Source organism: Triturus cristatus, chromosome 2_1 (assembly GCF_964204655.1).
Source record: "Triturus cristatus chromosome 2_1, aTriCri1.1, whole genome shotgun sequence".
Lineage (NCBI taxonomy): Eukaryota > Metazoa > Chordata > Amphibia > Caudata > Salamandridae > Triturus > Triturus cristatus.
The window spans coordinates 1,049,352,619-1,049,377,125 of NC_140581.1; the positions used below are offsets into that span (position 1 = coordinate 1,049,352,619).

Genomic DNA, 24,507 nt, shown 5'->3' on the forward strand with positions numbered 1-24,507 from the left:
GGAACCTGTGACTACAGTCCTGGAAGACGAAAGTATCTACATTACATCAGTACACTGATGATGTCAGCTTCACCTATGAGTTCCAAAAATGCCTGTACAGCATGTCTAAAATACTGCCTCGAAAAATGAATACATTCCATGTCTTCACTCCTTCTGAAAATAACTCTGATAAACTACATTTTTAGTCCTCTTCTCCAATGACTCCCCATATATAGTCAAAAAATTCTTAATATCCCACACCCTCAGAGAGTTTATCAATCTTTGGCCCCACACGCTAGGCCTCTCACCTCATTTAAATGATAACACCAAAATGACAAAATGTGACTCAAACGTAGTTTATCTGCTCATTCGGATTTGAGACTGACAACCATACAGATGCTTGAACTCACACATCATAATGGGGTTACAGTCATAGGGACAGAACTCCCAAAATGAATAGCTTCTTGTCTAAAATAGATCCACTGCTCTATCGCCGAACTGGCCACAGAGCCAAAAATCCATAGACCATATCAATCCCATCTTAAGGCATGTACACTGGCTTCCTCGTGAAGATAGACTTGAATTTGAGGTGGCATGTATGCCACATAAAAAATATACGCTCGCCTACCATCTTATCCGGAAACAAAGTCCAATTTAGAGGTGGTGAACTAACCACAGAATCTCCGAAGGCAGGAGAGGTCAAATATTAAAGCTTGAACTTGCTGCGTGAGACAAGAGTAGGGTTAATAATACCCAAAGATGAAAGATGAAGGATTTTGATCGACTTTTCAACTTAGTAGTAAACAGTCTTTCATGTTCTCTTACCTTTTCCAATTCCGTACTTTCTTTTAATGATTTTATGTAACTTATGTTATCTAAAAAAGTGTTGCATTGTCCTTGTGGCTAGGTCTACATTATATAAATGCTTCTAAGAAATAATAGAAAGAATGAATGTAACCAGCTGCCTTTCATATGAGATTCGATGGACTGACAGACACACATGCATGCTGACACTGGGGATGCCTGGTTGATTCTGGGAAAACTAAACAAAGAGTTCCTGCACAAGGATAGGAAGTCAGCACACAGCCTCCAGAGTGTATGTTTTCTTCTGGGGCAACCTCACTGTGCTCTATATACATGCTAGGTCCTAACAGTGGTAATTTGATGGAAGATAAAAGAAAAGTGTGATGGGAAAGTCACCGTAAAAAGGATAGAATTTGACTCATCCTTTTGTTATCCCACACCTGGCTTTGAAGGCACACATTGTACCAAATGGATGTGCCTACTGGGCTCTAGTGGTAGGGCCAGACCATGGCCACAAGCCTCCTCGGCAGAGCCAATATGGGCTCTGCCTCTCTACCACTTCCCCATAGCCGAGAGTGTGGCTCAAAGGCCAGACACTGCGCCTAGATCCTACTAGGCACAGATCAAGCACATTCTTTGCTCAGCAGTCCTTCCCAATCAGTGTGATGACCAGCCAAAGACCAGTCCCAGTGTCAACATCGTGCTGAGTGCATCCATGTCTAGAGCCCTATGCATTATGGCTTACACTCTTCTTCAGCAGATTCATATATGCTATTTATGATCTTAGTAGTGATGTGATATGTGATTTCATGGATTATGTCATTTCGGATGCAATCTACTGCATCATGTGTGAGGGGATGAGCAGTCCTGTGAAGGTTGTGATGGTTGAATAGTATGCACATGCGCATACTTTATGGACATCTTCCATAATCACCTATATTCTGGTGTCAAATATGACATAAAGTATGCTTTTCTGTTTGCTACCTTTTGTAAACAATGACGAGAATATCACACTATAAAAACAACAATGAATTTGAAAAAAAATCATCTTTATCAATGATATCACAATATGTTATGCAAAGCTGCATTCTGGTTTATGTAACTCACAATGGCATATGGATTCTCCAGTTGATGAATTGTAACATGGTCAATGTGACGTTTCTTAACTAATTTGTTGAAGCCTTCCTAAGGACAGTGCTTAGCCATATGTATTACATACTCAGATGCCCGAAAAAACTGTTTCTTAAATCTAATATTTGAAAAATACGAGTAGGGCTTCAATGTTTCCAAAAATCCCAAAGGCTTTCTTATATAATTATGTCAGATGGAAAATAATGTAAAAGAGTAAATCAAGAAAGCTCTCAAGTGTGGAAGCAAAGTGGTATCTCCACAGTTAGCATTCATTTCTAAGATCAATTTTTTTCTCAGTTTCAGATACTATATTGCAATATGAACACGAAATATATTTCCCCTTTTAGCTGAAAAGTTCAAAATGCTTAAGGTATCATTTTTAACACTGTCCATGGCATTTTGTTGTTTCTACATACATGTTTTCAGTATGAGTCACTCTCCTTGGCTAAATGATTTCACACTGTTCATTACCAGGTTGTTAAAAATCATTGTTGTTGGTCATAGTGAAACGTTGGCCTGGTGTATGCTGTCCACTAGTTATAGTGGGCACCCTGTACCAGTCCAAACAACCCCTTATTGGTTATAGGTTAAAGACAACCTTTATTGAAAGCTATCCTAGTGGTAGCTATGGAGAGCAGCCTTCAGCCTAAGTGTTGAAGGAATGTAAAGCAGCTTGTTTTACCAGTCTATAATCTCTTGAGTGGCTAAATGAAAGACAACCACACCAGGTATATATATATATATAAAATATATGTATTTATTTCTAAACACACCCTCCTAGTCTCTTTATGAGACTAGAGGTCAAAACACATAAGTTACACTTCAAATATGACAGTAAAATAGCACAAATACACGTCAGGCCCTAGGGGCGAGCCAAACCATATACTAAAATAGTGTTATAAGAACCACAACTTAACTAGACACAAAGCCTAGAGCCTGTAGAATCGCTGGGACCCCAAGGAACCACCCAAGGTAGTGACACAGGGGACCCACAGGGCCATCTGCAGAGTGAGAACACAGCCGCGAGCTTCCGTTAGCTTCTATGGGGAAAGTCGCGGTTAGATTTTTAAAGATTAGGGACACTTAGAAATGAGTCATGACCAAACCCTTTGGGACTTAGGAAGTTCTAGGGTCAACACCCACGGGAGCACCGGAGTACTCGTGTTACCTCACCCAGGGAAGCCGGTGCATAGGTGTCAAATGGTGTTGGGTCGCGTCATCGATGTCAATGGGAGCTGGCGAAGAAGTACTGCTGCCGGGAAGATGAGAAGTGTCCGAAGAGATCCAAGCCTGGATCGAAGTTGAGAAGAACCTGAAAGCAGAGGGGACAGAGTCTGGGTCACTTGCCAGTGACCAGGAAGACGATAGGCTGATGCCCACCGATGTCGGGTGATTTCAGGTGAAGAAGGGGAAGCTTGACTCTTCAGCCACGAGGACCAGGAGGCGTTGAAGACAACCAGGAGCTGGATTCGAGCTGTCCCATAAAGGATGTCAAGTGCTGCAGCATCAGTGCCCGGATTGGACACAACAAGCCTTGGCACCAGTAACCCACGTAGAAAGGAGAAAGATGCTTCGGTGCAGACCAACAAGGCCTGAGGGACTCACCACTTAGTGGGGAGTCAGGGCACATCTGGAGCAACCAGGGAAGCCCAAGGAAAATCAAAGTTACCTTCGCAGGGACCCACCAGTCGACGGACCAGGGATCGCAAAGGGACCTCGAGAGGAAACACAAAATGGCGGTCCACGGGTCACTCGGGGTGACTAGGCCAACAATCTTCGGTGGATTCTCTGCTCGAGGTGGGGGCTACAATTAACCCCAAGCACAACTTCAAGAGATGTTGAGAAGTCAATGCACTTGCAAAAGTGCACGGTGGCCAGGAGTTCCGGTTCCACACTACTCACGAGGGCTGCGGGTCTGGAAATCCTCTTCCTGGGCTGCAAATACTTCGGAGTCCGGCGGGAGCTTCGGAGATGCATACCGGCAAATTGCTTCGTTGGTGCCTGACAAGCAGGGGAGTCACTCCTTGACCCCAAGGGAGATTTCTTCAGTCCTCTAGTCTTTAGTAGAGCGTAGAAGTTCCAGGATTCAGCTTCAGAGTTTCGTCCAGGGATATCTAAAGTTCTGCTTACAGAGGTTCCTTACTTTTTTTTTTGTTGCAGAGTTTTATATAGCGCGAACTTGACCCGAATTCAATCGGGTATCAGAGCGCTTTACATAGCACCAGTTACGTTACATGAGGACACACATTAATTTTTTGTTAGGCACGGGGAGATTAAGTGATTTGCCCAGAATCACGGGATGTTTAGCGTCATTACCGAGACTCGAAACAAGTTCCCCCAGGTCCGAGGTCGAGCGCCCTAACCGTTAGGCCAACTCCTCTCCCCAAGGAACGGCTTGGACTAGCTCTGGGGACCCACCTATGGGAGGGTTTGGAAAGAAGGGTGGCTACACCCATTTCCTTTGTCCAGTTTCGCGCCAGAGCAAGGGCTGGAAGTCCCTGAACCGGTTTGAGCTGGACTATGCACAGGGACACCAAATGTGCCCCCAGTGCAGGACTTCAAAGCACTCTGAGAGTGCTCCCACCCAGCCCCAATACACAAAAGCCTGTCTGGGAAGTGGTTACACCTCCCTGTGACAGGAAACCTATTGTCCAGGCCTCCCCTGCCGGAGTTTCGGTCAGCAGCAGGAGGCCAGACCCGTGTCTGCAGCATCCATTTTATGATGCCAGGGCTCTGTTAAGTTTCTACCGGGTATACCAGTACTGCCATGTCGCTCCCTCTAGAAGGGAGGGATCATATTCTCACATCAGGAATTGATGTGGGGGTATGATTCCAAGGTGTTTGACACCAAACACGACATGTTTCCGTGCAGCCAGAGCAAAGTTAGCATTAACCGTTTAAGATGCACTACTGACAACCCCGGAGAAGAGATTCTGAACGCTGCAGAGGGGCTCAGTTCATGCTTGGGCACCCTCACACATATAACCAAGCACCCTGCCTTCAGGATTGATAAGGCCTGCCATGGGGGTGACTTATAGGTTTCCATGTGCAGTGTTAGGTGAGATATAGTGAACCTATCCCTCAGTAAGGGGTGCATGCACCACCTTACTCTGGCTGCAGTAGCAGACCTGTGGTATCATTTGGGAGGGCTTTCCAGGGGTGGCACAATACATGCTTCAGCCCTTGGTAGGCCTCTGGGGTACCTATGCCCTGGGTACATAGAATACCATATACTAGGAACTCACAAGGGTACCCCAGAATCCAATCTGGAGTGTATCTAAAGTACATGGAATCAATTTATAAGAGAAAGCAAATAGGCTGGGGACCTGAATAGCAGGTTCCCAACCAAACTAAGTCAAAAACCATCAAAACACCAGGAAAAAAGTGGGGGCAACCATGTAGTCAGATTCCACCTTCCTACAGTCATCACTGTATCAAAAGCATCTCCACAACTGTGAAATCAAATTGATTATTTCATGGTAATATTCTAGTTTCTAGTTTCTGCTGTCTGTCACCAATTACCTGGTTGTTTATGGTAATTATAGGATCATTTTTTTTGTTTCCATATTCTTTCAGCTATGTCAAGGATTTTTTTTTTAGAAATTTGTTTCCTACAAATGTATGGGTATGTGCCATGGTTCTGTTAACTCCCTATACTTAATTTATGAAAAGCCTAGATCTAATTCTAATACATATCTTGTGGACCAAGATTGTCTTGCTTTTTCAAAGGGTTTCAAGGGGTTCTGTGAGGTGATTCAGAAACATGGTGTATCACAAAAATTGTTTGATCTGAAAACGTTTTGGAGGGGTTTGAGAGTGATGGAGCAAACCAACTCCCACCATAAACTCAGTCTGCTGGACAAAGTCCTGCAAGTGGCCCTGCATCTTTGAGCTCAGAGAACCGTGAGGCCTGCGACACTGCAAAACACCCCAGATAGCAGAGGGCATACTGTATGATTTGTAAGGTTGTCGGCTCTTGATATCTTCTCCAACCACAATCAAACCCATAATAAACACTTGCACTATATCAAATGGACTAGATCAACCGAGATCCTGCTGACAATCTGAAACAATAGTTGATTCAATGGTCAGTATTTATTGGAATTTGCAGGGAGGAATATGATGTTCTGCTGACGTTCAGCCATCTGTTATTTTGTTTCTTGTAGGGATCGAAACTGAGCCCGTGATACCCAGAGTGTCTGCCAGCTTGAGTGTTGCCACTCAATGTTCCATATACCGCTGCTGCATTCTTAACACATTTCCACTCAGCTTTGTAACCCACCTCTGAGGGTGGCCACTTGTCAATTAATCATGCAATTGGATAGGTGTGGTCACCAGATGAGTAGTAGGTCTGGAAGGAAAAGGAAGGTGACTGTGGATTTTGTCAATTCCAACAGCATCAACATTTGTCACACTGTAGGAAAGGGCTAACTGCACAAACAGCAACTGTACTTTTGGCGTTTGAACACAACATGAAATTGCTGTTAATCAGAGGAGGCCTGTGCTCTTTTTATTTAAATTGAAAAGCATGAATAAGCTGCAGCTCCTAGATTTGTTTTTTGTGAAGGTTTCTCGAAAAAAGGAAGCAATTTTCAGTGGCATACTATGTTGCCGTTTAATGGAAAAGAGATGTACAGTTTTCTAATGGGTGGATTTTGAGCATCCTTTTGGAGGTACACATATTCAGCAACAACTAACACAGATCATGTACACTACTTCAATTGCAGGTCCGAAACCGTACTTGTTGTTTGCAAATGTTCAGGACATACGCCGCATGAACTTCGATGGTACAAACTATCAGAGTCTGATAGACTGGTGGATGGGAAGAATCCTGGCCCTCGACTACGACCCCCTTGAGAAGAAGGTAGGGGCATGTGTGACCAATTAAAAAAGTAAATTTTTTAGTAACCATAAAAGCATGTGATCCCAATTCACTTAAATGCTGAATGATTTGTTTCTGAACAATGCATGAAAAGTGAAAGATTTCCAAGGTTAATTTTGAACACATCAGAAAATAAAGGATAGTGAAGAAGAGTGACTGTTTTAAAAAAAAAAATCAAGTCCACTAAAGCTGAAGTAAATGAAGGACACAGAATAGATTTAAAGTGTAAGTTAGGATTTTGTGGTAACCAAACAATCCTTATTTTGTGGAGGAAGTGGTAAATCCTCAGCTGGTGGGTTAGTGGTGGGTGATAAATCTGCCTGCAGAGTTCTGTCCCAATAAGACAAGATGGTAGAGGTAATCACATCTCAAATGATTTACCACTTTCTCCACAAATGGGAGACTTTACCCTCACAACCCACTTCTAAATCAAACCCTTAGTGATGTTACCATCTAACGGTGTCACTGTACATTAATATCAGAAGCAAGATAATACCAAACTATATTTTTTAGTAGATAATACAACAGCTACAACTTTCAGTACTGTGGTTTGGGTATGTTATTAAGGAATGACTGTTTTATCATTATGGTTAGTTGCTGTAATCTCAGGTCTTTGAATCCTATGTCTAGTAAAATGAGAGGTAATCCAGCTTGATTCAAGAGGAAAGTATTTAGGTTGGCAAGTCTTGGATAGTGTTCACTAGCTCAGGTTGGAGATGAGAGTGACATCCACAGGCAATAAGCTGTGACCCTGAAGACAGATCTTCTCAAATGGTGGGTTTTCCTCTGCATAGGTAGTGAAAGCAGCAGTTGACTGGAACTTGAAGTGAGAACCACTTTAGTCAACGCAATGTGAGGGATATGTGATTTAACATCTGAGATTTGACACAAAGCTCTGTGCACCTTTCAGATCTTAGAGGATGAGGCTCTCATCAGCATCCATGTAGAGAGAACAATGGTTGAGAAGGGTAACTGCGAAGCTATATTCATAGTTGCAGAAGATGCTTTGAGATGAGGTTTATGGAGATATTTTCTGGTATCCTTGAGGTAAATGGTAAAGCAGGTTGTGATTTCAATGCCCTTAGTCCTGGATAAAATAGGTCTGTTATTGTGGACCCTATAGTGGATCTCCACTGACTCTTACCATGCTTCTTCCCTAAGGGACATTGATATTTCAAAATCAGAAAAGACAAGATAGGGTATTGGAGTAAATTGGCAACTCTGTTCTTGAGGGTATAGTCCTCGTATGGCCTAAGTCCTATTCCTCCAGCATTCAGCCTGTCCTGCAGAGACATTATGACTGTGAAGTGACAAATGGAATGCAAGAAGGTCAGGCAGGACCAGCCTTTGCCCTAGCACCAGTATCACTGATAAATAGGAGCTTATTGGGAGTTTTCAGGATGGAGATGACTCTGAAACTAGAATGAGTGTCGGAGAGGACACTGTTGCACAGAAAGCAATATTTGAAGATGGGGTAGGTACACTTTTCCAATACGGTGGCAAAGAAACCTATGTTTAAGATGAGGGGCCCGATTCACAGAACTAACTTAAGACAAAATCCTAAACTTACTACTTGTGGTATTCACAGAAGTTAGGATTTTGTCCTAAGTTTGACTTAAGACAAACTTAAGACAGACTTAAGACAAACTTAAGACAAACTTAAGACGAACTTAAGACAGACTTAAGACAGACTTAAGACAGACTTAAGACAAACTTAAGACAAACTTAAGACAAAATCCTAACTTCTGTAAATACCAAAAGTAGTAAGTTTAGGATTTTGTCTTAAGTTAGTTCTGTGAATCGGGCCCGAGGAGAGCAGCAATGGGATAGAGAGAATTGAAACTTTAGATTGATAGTGAGTGCACCATTCATTATGGATATTCTGATGACTGAAGACATTTGTGGTATATTTTGGTTATAGCAGCTTTGTTTAGTTGAAACTGTATATTGATCAAGAGTACATGTTGTTTTTTTTCAGAGTAATAAAGGTATTTATGCTCACAATCATCATATATTTCATGTGGGTTTTTTTATATTGTTAAAAGCTATTTCTTTAATATAGCGTTACAGATGAAGTATAAATAATGGAAAATCAGAATAACTGTCTACAAACAATTTTTCATAAAAACAATAATGCTTATCAATTTGTATAATAAAAGCACAGATAGCTCAATATCACCATGTAGCACGTTACTACATGTATGAAAGGACATCATTTTTGTTGTGGTCCTTCACTTTTTCCTGACTGGTTTTGCAGGCCTTGGGATTTAGTGCACTATGGTAGTCCTAAAAATTGTCAGCAAGCATGCGCTGTCCCCATGAAACACTTGCTGTGCCTTGGTTTCACCTGCTTGACTGATTAATCTTTTAATAAGGTGATGGAACAGGGTGCAGAAAGGGCACAACTGGCTTGGAAATTAAATGTCATATGTGGACTGCGATGAGTATTTACACTACCCACGTACATGACACACATGTATGGCCTCAGAGACTGCCATTATGCTCTATCTGGACTGCAGTTTACAAGCATTGCAGTGTCTAAAGGCAAGGAAATGTGCAATTGACGTGCATTGTATAAAAACCTCATTTTACAGATTAGCTACACCACCTCTGAAATTTGAGTTGTAAACCCACAGAACTGGGAGCTTAATATATAAAATAAGAGCTTGCGAGATGTTGGGAAAAGTATGCCACCACAGTGAACACGTACAAAACTTAGTTTGTCATTGAATAGGCAAAGCTTCATTTTCCCTTAACAGGCCTAGTTCATTTTATCGGATCTTGGCATGAGAAAATACTAAAGTGCTGGATAAAAGATATTTTCATCTTTGTATTACAAATCCACTACATTGGTGAAAGTAGACTGTTGATAACTTTAGCTGGAAGTAAGTAACTTTGTGCTGCCTGATAGTAAACTGGTTTATAACTGGTTTGCTTCATAGCTATGCTCCAGAAACTGAATACACATCACTTGTTGGCAGTCAACTACCCATGTCCTAGAAGATTATGACTTTGCTTCTGGCAGTAGGAAGGCAGGTGCAGTGCTTACAATGGCCTCCTAGTAATGATCAGCCATCAGGTAATGGGAAGAAACTGTTGACAACCCAAAAGGCATCTTTCACATCTCTTCCTTTGAAGTGGAGATCCCAAATGGGGTTTAAAGAATGGCAACAATTGCAACACCTTATTCCCAGAGCAACACTAGACTTTCTGTCTATTTCTAGCAGTCTAGCCTTTATGACTACTTTTAGTATTGGCAGAGGCAAGGACACCCCATCTGCATAGTGTAAAGGCTAAGTGGAGCGAAATGCCACCTTCAGCGGGATGAAGGGTGCGGCCATCTTGGTTGAGGGATTATGGACAGCTTTACACTAAACTGAGAGGGTAAAGAAATGCTGAAAGGGAGGTGAGAATTCTGTGGTAAAGTAGGCATTTTTGAGTGCAGGGAATTACCCAGCCAGTGGCTAGTGCACAGGTTAAGATTGGAACCTGTTCCTCACCTCTCTAAAACATTTCTCAACCTGGCAAAAAACATCTTAAAGAAAGAAGACTCTGCCTGGCTTTTGGAAGAAAGGAAACTCAAAAGAGGGTATTTCCAGGTGGAAAATGGGTACTTGAACAGATCTCCAAGAGTCAACTGGTTGTAGTCTTGTTACGTTGTAGTCCTGCTACCTCCTACAGGGGCACAAAAAACAGAAAGATTCCTAACTGGATCTTGCAGGAACTCTGGCTGGAAAAATACTTGTGCCTTGAAGCTTGCCTTTAGAGCATGAAGGCTTCAAGAATGACTAGGAGTGCTTTCCACCATATGTACCTGGGTCTTAGATAGAGAGGAGGTTGCATATCCTCAGTGAACATGCAATACAGGTTTATCCTGCTCAGAGTGTTTTGCTGTGTAGAAAAAGACTTCAGCACAACCTCACAACAAAGGAATCTGGTCTGAGAGAGCCCGGTCTGGCTACAAAATCTAGCCTTGACCGGTAGGAGGATTTTGAGACCAAATAAGTGACTAATTCCTATATTAAAACCTTGTACTGGGGTGAGGTCTATAAAGCAACAAATCAACTTTGTCAGCTGGGGTAGCAAGCTTCATCCCACTTTGGGCTTTTGGCACAAAAACTGAAAGCTTCAGTGGGAGATTGAGAGCAATGTGTCAGATTTTCGGGGATCCTTGCTGGCTTCAACTTTTTGCCTTGCTCCATTTGAGTCACAAGGTATAAAAGTTGCCCCAGTGGGTCATCACAGTTATTTTGAAATCATGCCTAGGTTCCAATCAACCGTAAACTTCTGACTAGTGCTTTTACCCTAAATACACAATGTGTTATATTATATTATATTATATTATATTATATTATATTATATTATATTATATTATATTATATTATATTATATTATGTTATCGTAGAATCTATTTTCAATGGCTAATACCAAAATCACTGCCATTCTTTAATATGTGTAGTTTAATGTCTTTAGAGACCTTCTGAATCAAGAAGGCTATCAGTCTGGCCAAAGATTTACTCTGCGTTCACTAGTATTTCAACTTCCTTGATCCACTGCTCACCTGCTACAGTCAAATAAGCAAGTTAAGGGTGAGTGAGTTTGTATTTTCAAAGACTGGCAAATGTGTGTATTTATTCTGCAAACTAAAGTAAAAAACAAACCAAAAGCTTCAGCATCCCTTTGTGAAAGCAGAAAACAATGTCCGCTGCTACGAGGTCGCGTTCAGGCAACTACAGAACTAGCACCGATCAGAAGCTGCCCTTCCCACATTACCTCTTCTGAGCACTGCCCCCTCCCCTGAGCAAGGTTTCCAATGGTCCTAGCTTCCTTCCTGCTTCCACTGCAGCTTGACCCTCCTGCACCGTAGAGGATTTATGTGAACACAGTGATTAGGATAGTAGTTGTGGTGGCATATGGGTGGTAGACTATGCTGTAGAGTGGACAACTGGCAGGTTAGCTGCCGTATTAAAGTTGGGATTAATATTGTGTTAGTATTTGGGGAGCTATTGTGCTAATAGTAACAAGAAAGTGATTACTCATAGGGGGATTTTGCTAATATATGGGATAGATTGTGCGAGTAGATGGTGGCATGCCAGGTCAATATGCTTTACTTTTCATCTTTACTTACACTCTTTTGACTCCTGCTTTTTTAACACTCTAAGGGGCATATTATCTACAGCCCGCGATAAATATCGCAAAGCGCGCTTAGCGCGATTTTATTTATCGACGGCTATGGCTGGATTTCATCGCTGTGTCAGCGGCATATTAGCAACGCTTAGCTGACAGGCGATGTGAATTCCTGCGATAGACTGTGATAATGAACATTAGCGAGTGAAATCCTGCGATGATTTCACAGCACTAATGTCAAGCTTGGTAATAGGGGAGTGTGGACGTAACCTTACAATCCACCTCCCATAGGCATTAATTGCAAGTCAGGTTTTATTCAGGCGATAGAATATTGCGATGATGGAGGCTTAGCGCGCCTTTTCTCATCGCTTCGCTTTTCAGGGGCAGCGTTGGTAATACCACTATGTAGGTTTTGCGGGCATTGCACTGTTTGTCCTAGGAGGGAACGCCTACTTTGCATCTCATTAGCGATGTATATCGCTAAAATGCGTGGCATCTGTAATTCGGCAGCTAACATGCGCTGATGCATGTTAGCGCTGCCTTGGTAATGGGGCGATGGGATTATCGCAGCTTTAGCGGCTAAAAGTGCCGCTAAAGTGGCTGAACTGCCCTTGATAATATGCCCCTAAATGTGCTGGGTGTTGGTAATATACTGTGTATGTGCATGTGTTGTGCTATTTGTCTGATGTTTACCATAGCTTCCTTCACAGTGTGTCTAGTGCTTTGCTGTGTACACTGTGTGTGTTGAGCATTTCAGTGTTGCACCTCTGTTGCACTTCTGTCATCCATGCATTGTTTGGGCTGTGATATATGAATTCTGTACTGTGTTTGTAAGGACTGTGCTGTACACTATGCAGTTTGAAGTATGCTTGTACAGTATTCTGTTTTTGCTGTGTATGCTGTACTCTTTCTGTGCTGTGTGTGTGATCTACTTCGCTGAGTGCTGTACTGTGTGTATGCGCTGAAGGCATGTGCTATGCAAAGTGCTGTGGTAATGCATTGTGTGCTTTACAGAATGTTTGATGTTCCCTGTTCTCTATACTGAGGGGTGTACTTTGCGCATTGTAACTTGCGCCTTCTGTAAATATTATGTGAGCTGCACACTGGATACTGCATGCTATGCTATACCATGTGAGTGCTGTAAATGCTAAGTATATTCGGTATATGCTGAGTAATCTACTATTTATTTATTTTTCATTATTTAATATGTATGCCCTATGTGTCTGCTTCATACTATGGGCCTCATGTAGGTAAATAAAATTTACCGATTCTTAAATACCGAACCGTACCGAATCGGTATTTAAGAATCGGTAAGTTATATGTAGGTAATAATTCGGTAATATTTACCGAATCGGTAACATTCGGTATTCAAGAATCGGAATTTACCGAATCGGTAAATACCGAGTGGTAAATACCGAATCGGTATTTACCGAATCGGGAAAAGAAAATCACGTGACTGGATGAAACAGCCAATCCTGTGCAACCACACCCCACCCAACCAGGAAGTGGCCACACCCAGGCAGGTGCACATAATCAACAGACTCTGGAGAGGCTTGGAGTGCAGAGGAGAGGCAGGGAGCCAGTGCCTGTTTGTGCAGCTCAAAATCATCATGTCCAGCCAGAGGACACAGAGAGATGGAGGGGAAAGGAGGAGGAAGATGAAATTCAGCCCCAAGGAACTCCAGGTGCTAGTGGAGGAGGTGGTGAAGCAGCACCAGAAGCTGTTTGGGAGGCAGTCCCTGCAAGTGCCGGAGTCTGAGAAGCGCAATATATGGCTGGGTATCCAGGCGCAGGTCAATGCTGTGGGAGTGACCCACAGGGACATTGAGGTACTGAAGCGCTGGTACGACCTGAGGATTGTGACAGAGAGGAAGATGGGGGAAATACAGAAGGAGGCCAGCCAGACTGGAGGTGGAATCAACAGGGCACCTGCCCTCACCAAACTGGAGGAGCTGGTGGAGGCCACAATAGAGCACGAGAGCGTCGTGGGGCATGGAGATGCCGACAGCTACCACCCAACAAGGTAAGACGAATGCACAGCAATGTAGCCCCTCCTACCCCTATCCCACATCCCCCATTGTGAAATGAGTATCCCACTCCAGTCCATGTGTTAGTGCAGACAGGCAATGCATTATGGGAGATGTAGTCAGGGAATCCCCAACCATGAAGTGAATAGCACAGGACAACAATGCATGGTACACACATTAGCCAAAAGCAGGCAGAGGACAATGTGAGAGTGTTACATGAATTTATTGTGATGCTTGCAATGCAGCCCTTCAGGTACACTGAGCTGATGTTGCATTTCTGTCCACAGATGTAACATCGCGCAGGACTGCACATGGTACAGGAGAGAGGGCACACCGGCAAGACAGGTCAGCTCTGGCCAGCACGAGTACTGCACAGCCAGCATCACCACCACCACAGCCTGCATCACCACCACCACAGCCTGCATCACCACCACCACAGCCTGCATCACCACCACCACAGCCCGCATCACCACTCATGCATGAGTCACCGGCCACATCACCACTTGCAATTGTGATTCCGAGGAGGCGTGCTGCTGGCAGGTTGGCAGCGTTAAAGACCTCATCCGACGACAGCAGGGGCCCGGAGCCAAACATAATGCCCCAGGATGGGAGCTATGCCACTGTGCCCTCCACCTCACAGGGAGCACACACGGGTGCAAGACGGCGCCGCAGGTCGCGGGTTCAGAGTCCACCAGCAGACGGTGACAGCCATGGGGTCTTTGCGGGACTCGAGGGCAACATGCTCAAGCAGCAGCGCCTACAAACAAAGGCAGTCATGTCAGTTCAGCGGCATGTGCGGGGACTGAGAACCACATTCAAAAACATGGACAGGAACATCAGCGCAATGGCGGCGGGGATTACTGACATGGCAGCGGGCCTGCGGGACATGTCACAGTCCATGAAGCTGTTGTGCAGCAAGTTAGACGCAGATAGAGCTGCAAGGCGCCGGGAACGGCAGAGGGGAGACAGTCACACCAGGGCACTCAACCGCCTGGCAACTGCAACTTCACTACTCTGCCGGCGCTCAGTGAACATGCAGCAGGGCCTGACACACTGCAGCAGCGACGTTACTAGGGGGATGGTGCAGGTCACCAGTGCCCTGGAGGTGCTATTGACCAGTCAGGCGGCCACAAGTGGTGCAGGGGATACTGCTGAAAGCATCGACACCAGCAGCAGGAGCAGCATAACACCCCCGGTCCCAGAAACACGCAGGAGCAGCAGGCGGCATGGGGCTGGCACCAGTGAGGAGGCTGAATCCATGCCATCCCACACTGTAGCGCGTGGCCGCAAACATTGATGCTGCACCGCGTAGCAAAAGACAATTGGGTGACGTAACCCTGGACTTCAAACTTGTCAATACGCAATGTTGCCAGAATGGCATAATCTTGGTTTCGTGGCATAGTGCCGCATTATTAAACTACGTCATGACATACAACAACTGGCTGTGTCCCCTTACTTACTCAGAAATAGTTGCATGTGATCTCTGCCCGTCTCTCTCTCCCATCTGTTGCTGTTGGCACTCCAGCAGCGTTGTCCTCTGGCTGACCTGAATCATCATCATTGTCCTCAAAATCTGTTAGTTCCACCTCTGTACCTCTCTTTGTGGCAAGGTTGTGCAGCATTGCACAAGTGGCAATGATCTTGCAACAGATGATGGGTGTGTACTGGCGTGCGCCTCAGCTTTTGTGGAGGCAGCGGAACCTGCTTTTCAATAGTCCAAACGTGTGCTTCACCACGTTGCGTGTAGATTTGTGTGCCACGTTATATTGTCTCTCACTCTGGGTTGATGGGTGTAGGTAGGGAGTGAGGATGAATGACCGCACGGCATATGCACTGTCGCCTAGGTGAGTGAAAGGGAACCATCAGTCACATGTCTCAATACACTATGATTTGCAAGTCTCATGGGGCGTCACTGTTACTTACCTAGCAGGTATCCGTCTCCAAATTCTCCAGCAAGCAGTCGTGTGTAGATCCCACTGTTCTGGAAGATGTAGGAGTCGTGGGTGCTCCCAGGAAACTTCGCAACAATATCAGTGATGATGTTCCCTGCATCGCAGATTACCTGCACATTGATGGAGTGGGTGGACTTTCTGTTCCTGTAGATGTGCTCTGTAGCAGCTGGTGGGCAGATTGGGATGTGTGTGCCATCAACACAGCCAATGACATGGGGGAACTGTGCCATGTGATAAAAGTCAGTTTTAGTTTTCTGCAGTCCAGCCTGTGTGTTTGGGAAGCTGATGTAGTGGTGCATTCTCTGCATCATGGCATCCAGGAACTTCCTGAAGAAACGGTACAGGCAACTCTGTGATATACCGCCCACCGCAGCTATCACCCCCTGGTAACTGCCAGATGCGAGTAGGTGTAGGCTGCAGAGCACCTGCACATGTGGTGGTATGGCATGCGCCCTTCTTGTTGGCTGGTCCAGGAGTGGGTGCAGGTCCCTTATCAGGTCCATGATGGTTTGTGGGTGTAGCCTGTACCTTTCATGTATCTCTGCGTCAGTCTGTTGGAAGAGTGTGATGCGCTGTCTGTAGATGCGTTCCTCCCGTCTCCAAATCCTCTGACCTGCTGCCTGTAGACGTAGGCGCCTTGCAATGACATACAGAGCGGCCATGTTGTCCATGCTGTTGCATTTTGGGATTGCTTATATGCACTGTTGATGCTTACCACCTGCTTTCAATCTGTGTTAATTACCGACTCTTAATTACCGAATTTCATGGATTTCTTAATTACCGATTTTACCTACATATCTTTTTCCGTTTTACCACTTCATGTTTACCACTTCATATTTACCACTTCTTATTTACCGAATCGGAATATATGTGTATTCGGTAAATATGAATCGGTATTTTAGAAATCGGTAAATATGAATCGGTATTTACCGCTTCATATTTACCGAAAACTGGTTTTTGGCCTCCTACATCTCACTTGACTAAATACCGGTCGGTAACGGGATTTTTACCGAATTTCGGCCGTTACCGACCGGTATTTAGCTACCTACATATGGCCCATAGTGTGTTGGCTGTACAGCATGCAAAGAATTTGTATTCTCAACATTCTTTTTGAGATTCGCACTGTCTGTTCTATCCCATGGATGTACTAAGTGTGTTATAATCTCTATGTTTTGCTCCATTTTGCTTTATATATTTCTTGGAAAGTATACTCTGCTGTGTGCGTGCTGTGCTGTATATTTTCTATACTGCTTGTCTGCTTTAAAAAAGTATTGTTCTGTGTACAGTTGCTTTACTGATGAGTCTCTACAAGTTACTGGTTGTGGGTGTACTTTACATTTTTGATTTGTGTTTTGCATAATACACCTGCTATACTGTGTGCTATGTTTGTATACTTTACATTGTGTGCTGCACTACAATGCACCAACATGATTGCGTATTGTATACAATGTTTGAGTGTGGTATTGTGCTTTGTGTGACATATACACAGCACTGTGTATCACAGTGTGATGTGTGTGCAGTGATAATTAAGAGCTGTCTGTGCTGTCATATGTACTGAACTGTACTGGGCAAGTGTATTAGATACTCTGTGTGTTATATTATATGTGTGTGCTGTTTAAAGTACTGTGTACTGTACTGTTTAGTACGTTTGCTGCTTTGTATGCATGCCACATATAGTGTTATGTAGTGTACATCTGTAGAGTATCTGTACGTACAATATGTACTATCTGTTCTACTTAACGTGTTGTGCTGTTTGCTGTACACTGTGAGCTTTACCTGCTATGCTTGTTCAGCTGTGTAAAAGCTGTACATTGTATGGGGTGTTTACAGCGGTGCGTGAGCTGCAGTGTGAATAATGTGTGCTTTTTGCTGTCCACTGTACTGCAGTGCTTTGTGGTTGATGAGTACAACGCAAATTATGATTATTTTTTTTGTGAACAGATTTTTATTAATTTGTGATAAAGCAATCAGTAGCGTCACAGAGATAATACTGTAATTACAGTCCGATTCCAGCGTACATCCTGCTACATTTACACATACTAATCTCACAAGGATTTCACAAAAACAATGGGGAAACCCTGTGTCCCCCAGAACCTGGGTATCAAACAACAAAGCTGCAGTGGTTCTGTAGGGTGTAGGACTGATTTCTTCATAGCATTATATAATTTTTCAATAGTACCCAACAGGAACACATGCAAAAACCACTTCATGTATGCTGAATTCAATCAGAATATTTATTTTAACTAGATTTCTCAGGCTGTCAACAATAAACAGTGACATATAATCCAGTGAAATAAGTGCTCAGTGACTGTGGTGAGGTGAATGCAATATATACAGGTGCAGATAAATATGTACAGATATTCACAATAGATATTACAATTTAATCACAGAGGGGGTCAGTACAAGTATAATCAATGTCTCCGGTATCGGGCAAGAATACTCTATATTCAAAACCAAGAGACACGATATTACTGAGCCAACATGTAACACCGACGTTTCGACTCTGACGAAAGCTTATTTCATAGGTGTCATGGCGGGCCTTCCTCAAGGCTATGGAATGGGTGTGAACAGCCAGAATTTGAGGTCTGAATTTCTCAAATAAACTCTTCTTGTTGAATCTGAAGAATATCTGATATGAATCAGAGACCAGAGTAATCCTTAATTGATTTACGATTAAAGACTTGGAACTAAATATATTATCCCTTTTTCCTTTATTTCAAATTCCATAGCCTTGAGAAAGACCCGCCATGACACCTATGGAATAAGCTGTCGTCAGGGTAGAAACGTCGGCGTTACATGTTGGCTCAAAATTGTACGCCTGAAATAAAGGAAAAATGGATAATATATTTAGTTCCAAGTCTTCAATCGTAAATCAAACCAATGTTTACAGATAGCTGTTGTCAGGGTGAGCATGTAAAAGGAAATCCCCTCTTGAGAGGTCGTACTACTCCAACAGATCATTAAAAGGGAGCAAGGTATTGCCCTCATATAGATCCCATGGTAGTGATCCCCGCCTCTTCCCATGTCCACAGCCTATGCCTGTCCCCACCATGGGGCAGTGCCTAGCAGATCAACAAAGGGATCTCTGGCGCATAAGGGGATCTTATCTGTGCCCGTCCACAGACCCGATTCCAACATCGATGCACTGCCCGTAGATCCGATGGGGCCGCCCCATCCCTCAAAGGGAGGTGCAACAACACGCGGGATAGGAGCCGCAAATTCGGATCCGAGCCCCCAGGGTCCTCCGCGTTCCGGAGTCGTGCCGCCATCCACTTCCTGAACCACTGCAATTGAGCTGCATGGTAATAGACTTCAAAATCCGGCACCGCGATGCCCCCTTCTGCCCTGGGCCTCATCATGGTGGTGAGTGCCTCCCGGTGCTCCACAAAAACCCAGTGATCAGGGTATTGAGTAGAGCAAAAAGTCTGTGCGGGATCCAGAGTGGGAGCGATCCGGAATAATAGATCAGTCTAGGCAGCTTGACCATCTTTAATAGTGCCACCCAACCTGCCACCGACAGCGGGAGGGTCCCCCAGAACTCAAAATTACTTTTGGTGCCTCGTATAGCTCGCTCTATGTTGCCTTCTAGTAAATCTGCAGGGTTGTGATATATTTTAACACCCAGATAAGTCAGGCATCTGTTTTCCCACACCACACCCGCTGTTTCTAGTGGACCAACCCTCTCCGTGAGAGCAGGAAAAAGGCACGTCTTGGTCCAGTTTACCTTAAGTCCCGCAACTCTTCCCAGTCTACCTAGCAGATTTTTGGCTCCTCGTAAGGCATCCCCAGAGTTAGCTAGAAACATCAGGAGATCGTCCGCATATAGTGCTATAAATTGGAGCTGTCCCATCACTTCTAATCCCTGATAGTGGCAGCCTGATCTAGCGTGCACAGCCAAAGGTTCCACCGCCAACGCGAACGAGAGGGGAGACAACGGGCAGCATTGTCTCGTTCCCCTGCCCACTTCAAAGGCATCCAAAATCAGCCCTCCCGTCCCAACTCTAGCAGTAGAATACTTATACAGGATTGTCGTCCAAGCTACAAAATCTTCTCCCAGCCCGAACGCTCTCAGGACTCTAAAAAGATACAGCCACTCGGGGCTATCAAAAGCTTTCTCAATATTGATTGATAAAATGCATGCCTCGTCTTTGTTGTACGTGGTTGCGCCCAATATTCGTAGAAGTCTGCGTATATTCATTGCTGTATTCCTGGACGGAATAAAGCCCACCTGGTCTGTATGTACGAGCGTCGACATGTGGACCATCAGTCGGCTCGCTAATATGCGACTCAAGATCTTATAGTCTAAGTTGAGCATGGCGAGGGGCCCAAGCTGGTTTGCCAGGTTTTGAAAGCGGAATGATTACTTCTTCTCTTGTTGAAGTGGGTAGATAGCCATCACGTTTCGCTCTATTATACAGGGCCATCAATTGGGGAGCCAATATGTCTACATACGTTGAATAAAACTCAATTGGGAGCCCATCCGTCCCTGGTGTCCTATTCCTGGCCATGTGTTTGATGGTGCCCCGAACCTCTCCAATTTTGACTTCCCTACCTAGGGCCTCTGCAGCTTCACCATCAATCTGAGGAAGTTCTACATCCTCTAGAAATCCCGCCTCCTCCAGCACTGTTGAGTCGAGCTTACTCTGGTACAGAGCAGTATAATATTCCAAAAACTGGAGATTAATATCCTGCTGGCTATAATAGACCTGTGAGAGTTAATATATTTATTAGCTCTAGTTGACACTACCTAAACATGACCGAAATTTCTGGACTCACGTTCTCAGAAGAAGAAGTTGAGAGGACAATCGCATTGATGCTCCCCTTAGCAGGGACATTACATAGAGACTCTGATGAATCTAGTCAGTGCTGGGACGAAGTATCAGAACTAAAAAGGAATCAAATCAAAACCTTGGTTCATGGCATCATGATGACCGAGTATTTAAGATCTAATACCGCCCCATGAGGGTTGATAGTACGCAATGAACCTTTCATATTTCAGCAGGGCAAGACCTTCAAAAAGGATTGGTCGCTCATTTCCTGGCATTGCACTAGGGACTGGCTGGTCCTCATTATTAAGACTGCTGCACGACTGTAGGAAGAAATGAAAGGTGAAATACAAACATAAGAAATCTGCCTAAGAATCTTTCAAAGCATCCCTGAGCTAAAGAAACGTCTAGAAGAATTGAATAAATCTATGACGGATTTCGAAATAAGCTTGAAGGATACCAAGTACACCAAATTCAAGAGAGACCTGAAGTCCTTCTCACACGAGAAAGTTTACCCATATACCAAAAAGGGCCATATCCCATCTGGGAGGAACCCGGGGTACAACACAGACAGTGACGGATCTGATACTGGCTCAGTCCACTCTGATGAAAGCTACAACCACAACAACAGAAACAGTACCAGACGACCACGTGGAGGACGCTTCAGGAACCGAGGGGGATCTAACTTTGGCTGGCCAGCATACCAAGGGCCACCACCATATGGCGGCCCACCACCTTTCTTCTATGGCCCACCGCCTTTCCACCAACAGGCATACCAACAGCCGCAACCACATGGTTACTGCGATCAAGCACAACCTAATGAACCACAAAACCATTCTTTTTTAGGGAGAGGCAAAGGACCCCAGAGGGGAAAACCCAGAAAATGCCAACAAGTACAATGGACTCAACCCCTGGAAGCATCGAGGAGCCACACCAGGAGCATGGGCCCACCGGACAACCCAACAACCAGCCACCAACCAGCCTAGTGGTAAATTTGTCAGACACCGACCTGACCCCAACACAAAGATCGTTTCTGGAAAAAGGACTTCGTTTTGTCCTGACTCCAAACATGGACAAATTCCTGCTCTGCTGTGAACTCAATGAGTTCATCCGAAGAATTAAACTCTAGGTTTATTTTAAGGGCAAACCACCTGTCAGCAACACGGAAAGCGACACAGGTCTCCACAAAAAGTCTAACTTTACACCACCAGCTGCCAGTCTCCCTGTGGAGTTACTAGCTTTCGAAAAAGCAGTCCTGAAGGAAGTGGCCTAAATAGACCCAAGGTCCAAAAAAACTTATCACAATACCATCAAAAAAGAACATGAGGCCATACAACAACTGGCAATGAACAAGCAAATCACTATAAAACCAGCAGACAAAGGTGGTGCCATAGTTCTGCAAAACACCACTGCATACCATGAAGTGTGCCTACAACTGCTGGCGGACAAAAGAAACTACACAAGAATCAAGCAAGACCCGACAGAACGCTTACACCTAGAAATCGACTACCTGGTGGAAGAATCTACAGCAAATAATTGGATAACTAAGAAGGAAGCTGATTTTGTGGAGAACAACAACCCTACAATCCCATACTTTTACACCATTCCAAAAATACATAAATCAACTAAAAAACCACCAGGAAGACCAATAGTGTCAGGCATTGGATCGATACTCGAACCACTCTCCAAATTCGCCGACGCCTTCCTCAGACCGATCGTACAGAATACCAGCACGTACCTACAGGACACCAAAGCTGTCCTGTTCCTCCTACAGGACTTACAATTCAATCCAACTACTGACATCTTCATTGGCCTTGATGTGGAGAGCCTTTACACCAGCCTCCCACACAAGGAAACTTTACAGATACTGGAAGAAGTGCTCTTCGAAAACCAATGGATTTACCATACACCCAGGCACGTAGTTCTTGAATGTTGTCAGCTGGCACTAACGGAGAATTACTTCAGGTTTGAAGACACTTCGTTCTGCCAAGTGCATGGTACCAGCATGGGGAGCACATTCGCACCAAGTGTGGCAGGACTCTACGTCCTTCACCTTGAAACAAAGAAGCTACTAAACAACCACAATCCACACATAAGACACCTGAAGCTCTGGAAACGCTACATCGACAATGTATTTGCGATCTGGGAAGGTAATGAGTCAGAGGCCACCGATTTCATCAGTTGGCTGAACCTCCAGGACCCTTTTCTGTAGTTTACTCACACCATGAGTAGGTCCAATTTGGTCTTCCTGGACCTTAACATCCTGGTAAGGCAAGGGAGTCTGACTACAACAACACATTTTAAACCAACAGCTAGGAACTGTCTTTTAACCTAAGATAGCTTCCACCCAAGACAATTAAAAGACAACCTCCCATTCGGACAATTTCTGCGTCTACGACGAAACTGCATGGAGAGAGAATACTATCATATCCAAGCTAAATACCTATCAAAAAAACTAGAAGCAAGACAATACCCAAAACACCTGATCACAACAGCCAAAAAAAGAGCTGCAAACAACCACAGAGAAGCACTCCTTGAACATAGACAGAAGGAAACAACTATGCAGGACAAGAGACCAATTTGCATCACCACTTACAACATTGCATCAAACAAGGTGACCAAAATCATCAAAAAACACTGGCGGACACTGAACAGTGCTACCTTGGACATACACAGACCTATGTTCAGCCACAGAAAAGGTATAAACCTGAGAAACAATTTTGGCCACACACGCCCTAAAGACCAAAAAAAAATCAGATGGGCAAAAAATCTTGCACACGTTACCCGCAGGACACTATCCGTGCAATAACTGCAGTGTGTGTCACCTGACCACAGCCACCAAAAATGTGAATTTCAAAAACCAAATGGTCTGGGAACTGCGCAGTTTCACTAATTGCAATACTACAGGGGTGGTATACCTGATCACCTGCACCTGTAACCTTCACTACGTGGGAATGACCACACGAAAAGTGAGTACCAGGATTGTCGAGCACCACAGCAACATCAGGTGCAAGCAGGCGACAACAAAAATGACATCACACTTCATTGAACGCGTCAAAAGCAGTGACAATTTAGAGCAAAGACTACTCGAAAAAGAGCAACGTTGGTTTTTCAAATTGCGTACCGCTAGCCAAGGTCTAAACGATGGCATCCCTTGGGGGCATTTCTCAAAATAAAAACAACACAGTAACCCAATATATGGGAGGAGACAACAACAGCCATCACATGACATTTATTATGTACCCCTGATTATGAGCGAAAAACAAGCCCTCGTTCAACCACAACATCATATTATAGTCAGTACACACACTCCATTTGTCTGTGTGTACATATTGTACATTCTCCTTTTATTCTTTCAAACTGTATTCAATTTGTATTCCTTTATTTCTTCTTCAGTCTTTTCATTATATCTTTCATTATATTTCAAATTCCCTGCAATAAGCATTGCACCAGTCCTTCCACGCTCTTTCTGCGCACTCCAAAAGGGCCCCCTCTTTAGCCAATCATGGCGGCCATTTTGTGAAGGTTTCCGCTCTATTTTTTCGAAGTATGACTAGGCGGAAACACTTCCAATTAAAACCTCCTCCCGGGAAAGACTCAGTAATATGCGGTCTCGAGGGACAACAGGCGAACACGCCCAAGAGGATTTCCCTTCAAGTAAGTCTCTTCCTTTGTAGGTACGGACCGGGCAGCCTGCGGCAACCACCACAGCTCACCCGCGTTTCTCTCCTTTAGCAACGAAGCTTTCAACATCGCTTTGTCACCATTTTTCCTTCTTTAGCGTTCGAGTCCGAACCTCTCAGCCCCTCGGCAACCGTGAAGCACAATATTGCTTTCTA

The 24,507-nt window shown here is 44.3% G+C and overlaps 1 protein-coding gene across 1 annotated transcript in view; it reads left to right on the plus strand.

Annotated features, from left to right (window-relative positions):
* EGF (epidermal growth factor) overlaps positions 1 to 24,507 on the plus strand; it is a 732,085-nt gene that overhangs the window by 282,391 nt on the left and 425,187 nt on the right. Inside the window, exon 10 of the mRNA XM_085635667.1 lies at positions 6,642 to 6,778. Coding sequence (XP_085491793.1) covers positions 6,642 to 6,778 — 137 coding nt within the window. The remainder of the gene's footprint in view (positions 1 to 6,641; positions 6,779 to 24,507) is intronic.